Source organism: Gossypium hirsutum, chromosome D04, assembly GCF_007990345.1.
Source record: "Gossypium hirsutum isolate 1008001.06 chromosome D04, Gossypium_hirsutum_v2.1, whole genome shotgun sequence".
Taxonomy (NCBI): Eukaryota; Viridiplantae; Streptophyta; class Magnoliopsida; order Malvales; family Malvaceae; genus Gossypium; species Gossypium hirsutum.
In genome coordinates, this window is record NC_053440.1 from 53956000 (window position 1) to 53961033 (window position 5034).

General features: G+C 37.4%; 1 protein-coding gene across 1 annotated transcript; it reads right to left on the reverse strand.

Annotated features, from left to right (window-relative positions):
• Positions 1-858: 858 nt before the first annotated feature.
• LOC121216136 (uncharacterized) lies at positions 859-1842 on the reverse strand. The gene has a single exon (XM_041091444.1). The coding sequence runs from the start codon at positions 1840-1842 to the stop codon at positions 859-861; it is 984 nt and encodes a 327-aa protein (XP_040947378.1).
• Between the last annotated feature and the right edge of the window lie 3192 nt (positions 1843-5034).

Sequence of the window (5034 nt, forward strand, 5' to 3'; positions counted from 1 at the left end):
TTCTTGCAACTTGACCCTGGAGATAGTGACGCTGTTCACTTTGATGATCTTCGTTTGCTTCCAGATGCTCAATCCTGGCTTCATAATTCTGCGATGCTGTCTCTAATTCCTCTATAGTTTTCTTCATTTGCTCGATCCTACTTAAACATGCTTGCAGTTCTGCCACTGAATTTTGATTTCGGTATTGATAAACAATCTTCTCGAGTTTGGCCACTCTAGCCCTTAGTTTATCTCTTTCATTCTGGCTTTCTGACAAACTCCTCTCAAATGACTTATTTTGCTTTTGAGCCTCCTGAAATCTCTTTTCCCACCTATCAGCCTTGGCCTTTTCTTCTTGAACCTCTTGACGCCACTGCTCTGAGGTTTTTCCCAACCTAGCAGTTCTCATTGACAAACATAATCTCTTATAATCCGTCTTCAAGCTGTTCAGGTCTTCCTCGACTTTGCGCTTCCCTTTTCTCAGGCCTTCGGTTTCCAGTTTCTGAACATCTATGTCCAGCCTTAAATTCATCTTCTCCTCTTCCATTTACTCTATCTTCTTCTCAAGCTCAGAATTTCTTCTTTCAAAATCTTGCTTTATAATTTCTAGCTCAGAAGGGACCATATGTACATGCTTTTCCACAAATTGTCCGTCTCCTTGACCTGGTACAGGTATGTTATCATTAATCCTTCTATTAAGCCACTCGATATATTCAGGCGTCATTGATGGACCTACTGCCAACCTCTTCAATCGGTGAGTCTGCCTCCAAGCATTAGTCATTTCTCATATCTTCTTCTTGTAACCATCACGCTTATACGAGAATTCACACTGAGCTAATCCATGGGTTGTTGGTACGAACTGCCTTAACCTATACTATCTCAGTACCAATAACGGTGCATAGCCAATAGCCCCCCAAATCCCAAGTAAAGGGACCCAGTCAAAATCTCCACACCTATATAAGATCTCATCTGACAGCATCCAAAGTGCTCTCCATTCAATATCCCCTCTTGAAGATTCTGAAAAGTTGCCATCCATTTTTCCTCCGAGATATCATCCTGCCTCGGTAATGCCACTATTTCCTTCAAGGGCGAATAATTTTCAAAAAAAACTCGATAGGAAACCTTATCCACCTTCCAAAAGTGACTGCGAAACCATGCTAAAAGGAGGTGCGTGCATCCAATGAATCTACCCTCACCTACTCTTCGACATTCATTCAGAGATCTGAAGGTTTCTGCCAGAATTGCTGGGACCGGTGTAACCCCATTGTCAAGACGGTCAAAAAGGTCAGTGACTGTTTCATCAATATGTCCCAAAGCTTTAGGAAAGATAATTAAACCGTAAATACCCAAGGAAAAGACATCAACCCTCTTCCTCATATCTGGGTGTGCCAAAATTAAATCTTTCAGGTTCCTCCAAGGAATGCACTTACTATCTCCCTTTTGTTTGATTCGTGCTGCGACCCATTGCTCACTCATCCCTGTAATATTCATCAGTTTCTTCAAAAAGGTTGGAACATTAGCAGCTCTTGAATAAGCTTTGTCCACTTGAATTTTTGAACAATGAAGCAATGTCGTGTATTCCTCCACTATAGACACTAAATCAACACTTCCAAAGGTGAAACAGCTATAAGAAGGGTTCCAAAATTGGGCTAAGGCACGGAACAGGTGCTTATCCACCTTTACTTCGAGCAAGTAAGGTAGGTCTCCATAGCTAGAGTAGAAAAGCTGCTTAATCTCATCATTCCACCGGTCCCAAATTTCTTTTAATTCCTGTAAGTTATTCTGAGTCACGCTAACACGAGTGAAGTCCCATAACTCTGACACATATCCCTCGGCCAAACTATCGCCTTTCTCTTGCTGCATTGTCTCAGACCAAGTTTGGACAGCCGCATTATCTTCCACCTTATCAAGAAACCCTTTTTCCATGATAAGCTTTCTATTTAGCAACCGAATATGAACTAACGCCCTTTTAGGATGAAATGCTATGCAATAATGATGTCATGCAATCAAAATAAAAGAAACCCAAGTCAGTATCACATATAGAAATATAATCACATACAAACATGAAATAGCAAGAAACACTTAATCAGGAATCCACTAGGGTTTTGGGATAGTTCTACCTAGGTCAAGTTCCTAAAGCTCACTATATGAGGCTTGGTTTCTAGAGTAAGGGTACCCGAACCAGCAGATTCCTCGATCCTCACCCATTATAGGCTCATGTGGATCGAGTTTGGTTCAGGAGGACACATTTCTCTATGGCTGCACGGAGATGAAAATCTCACGAAGACATAGGTACGGATGTATCCCGGAAGCAGTCCACTACCCTGCACAGAGGTGAAAACCTCACGAAGGACTAGTTTCTCGCTCCCACTTAAAGGGTAAAATGCAAAATGCAAATGCAAAGTTGACAACATCAAAATGAAAAAAAACGATGAATGCGAAGGGAACTTGTGAATTTTTAAAACTTTTGATTTTCGACACAAAGACAAACATAATCAGTTTATGGCTCGACTCTCAAAGTCCCCAGCGGAGTCGCCAAGCTGTCGAAACTTTGAAAAAAAAATTTAGTTGTCGACTTTTTTAAAAACAAAACTGGAGTCGCCACCGATCCTTTATTTAGGTGTGACCGGCCCACCCTAAAAATTGTTTTGGTCTGCGAATTTTGAAACAAGTTCAGGAGTCAGTTACGCACGATGAAGGGTTAGCACCCTCGTAACGCCCAAAAGTCGGTACTGAATTGACTATTTAATGTCTTAGTGTCAAAAGTTAAAAAAGATTTTAAAATAAGCTTGAATGATGAAATTTGCAAAAGGATAATCAATTGTTCAAGTCATTTAAAGAAATCGAGTCCCAATACGTTAGGGTACAATTCCTCATAATCCCCAAACTTGAATATCACTTTTATTTTATACGAAAAATCTTCATTTCGAGAAAGTAACATGCCACACCCAATACGTTAGGGCACAACAAGTTAAGTTCCCAAAAATGATTTTTATGCATCTTGAATAAAAATATTCTCGGTCATTTAAGATTGACAAAGAAAATCGGAACCCAATACGTTAGGGCTCAATTTCCCTCGAAAATCCCAAACTTCCAATAATGCTTTTATTCAAAAAAAACCTTTAAGTCAAGAAGATAACTTTGATGAATGGTAAAAACCAAAATATATTTTCAAAAATGGTATGTTAAAAAAAATGATGTACAATATGATACAAAAACTTTAATGTAAAACACATATGAGTACATATTTACAAAATGTATATACAAGTACAATCTACAAGCAAATTCAAAAATACGAGTGGATACATACTTAGCATACAAATATAAGTGTACATATAAAAAGGGTAAGTGAAGAAATACATACAACAAATTTATAATAAGTTCTAAAAATATGCATGTATATATGTAATGACAATAAAATAAGAGTATAAGAACATGCAGATGTGTATACATTTTCAAAAAATAAGAAAAATGTATTAGCATATACATATAAAATATAGAGTATATAAAAGTAGAAAATAAAAAAATGAAAACGTATGCATATGCGTATATATTTACAAGAAAAGAACAAAATATATATAAATATAATATATAAATAAACTATGGGAAAATATATATATGTGAAAATCTGTATGTATATAATATAAAGAAAATGTATGAATTATAAAATGGAAAAAAATGTATATGTATAATAAAACGTATGTATGTTATAAAAAAATAATAATAAGATCATGATAAAATAGTATAACATAATTTAGAAAGAAAACAATAAAACAGTTTTAAAAAAAGGGTTAAACTGAACTAAAAGGGAAAAAATGGGTAAATTCAGAGTAAAAAAAGACCACATTGAATGCGCGTGCAAGAGTGGAGGACCAAAAGGGAAATTATCCCCTCCTTCCAAAACGCTGCGCAGCAAGGGACTAAATTGAAACAGACATCAAATATGCGGCCCAATTTAAAACAAAATAAAACTGGTTTAATTGAAGCACGTTGCAAAAAGGGGGACCAAATGCGCAATTTCCCCATTAGCCAGAACGCGCGGATCCTCCCCTCCGGGTCGGGTCACCGCGCGGGTCGCACCTGGCTAAAACAGCGCCGTTTTGAATGTTATTTAAAACAATTTTTTCTTTCAAAACCATTTACAACCGAATAAAATATATATATATAAATATATATAAAAACAATGCTTCTCTGGTGCTCTGCTAGGGTTTAATCCCTAGCGTCCTAGTGTCACCCCTCGCCCCGCGCCACGGCCCGATTGTCGTCCCGGCCTCCGACCACGAGGGAGGGGGAGCCGATTCGATGGTTCGGCGAAGCAGGTAAGTCGTCTCTTCCTTTACCTCTTTTTATTATTTCTTTTTTCCTTTAAAAATGAAAATAAACAGAGTAGAAAAACGCGAGAAGAAAAAAAAGGAATCCGATTTCACCTTTGAAAAAAAATCCTTGTATTTCTCAGTATTTTTTCTCAATTTTATTTTGTGTATTTTCCCCTCCCCTATTTACATGTTTTGATAGGCCTTTTATAGGTTGAAAAAAAAAACGAAAATACAATTATTCTGCTTGTTTTTTTCCTTTCGGACTCTTTGAGTCCGTATTCGCAGGTGAAAGAGGAGCAAACGACGCTCGTGGGGTGGTCGATTCCGAGACGTACGGCGCTTGGGAACTACTGGAGGCGGAGTTGGGCAGACATACGGCTGGTATTAGGTTTTTCGTTTTGGCTAAAAATTTGTTAGGCTTTGGGCTGCTTATTGGGCTAGGGTTTAGGTCATGTATTTTGGGCTTGCTTATTTGGTTTTAGTGGCCCGGACAATTTGGGCTTGTACAAAGCTTATTCTCGGGAATTCAAAATGTTGGGTCCTAACTTACTGGTCATGACATTTTCTTCTCGAAATAAGAATTTTCAAAAGCAAAAGGCAATATTCGGGTATTTTGAAGATTTAAAAACATTATGCCCTAACTCACTGGGTGTGGTGTTTTATTTCTTTGAAATAAGAATGTCTTATTGTTTTAATTCGTTCATGAAATAAAAAGTTTCATTTTAAAATATTTTCAAAT

Excerpts from the sequence above, each read along its gene's own strand:
- LOC121216136 (XM_041091444.1), bottom strand. The coding sequence starts at position 1,842 with ATGCAGCAAGAGAAAGGCGATAGTTTGGCCGAGGGATATGTGTCAGAG.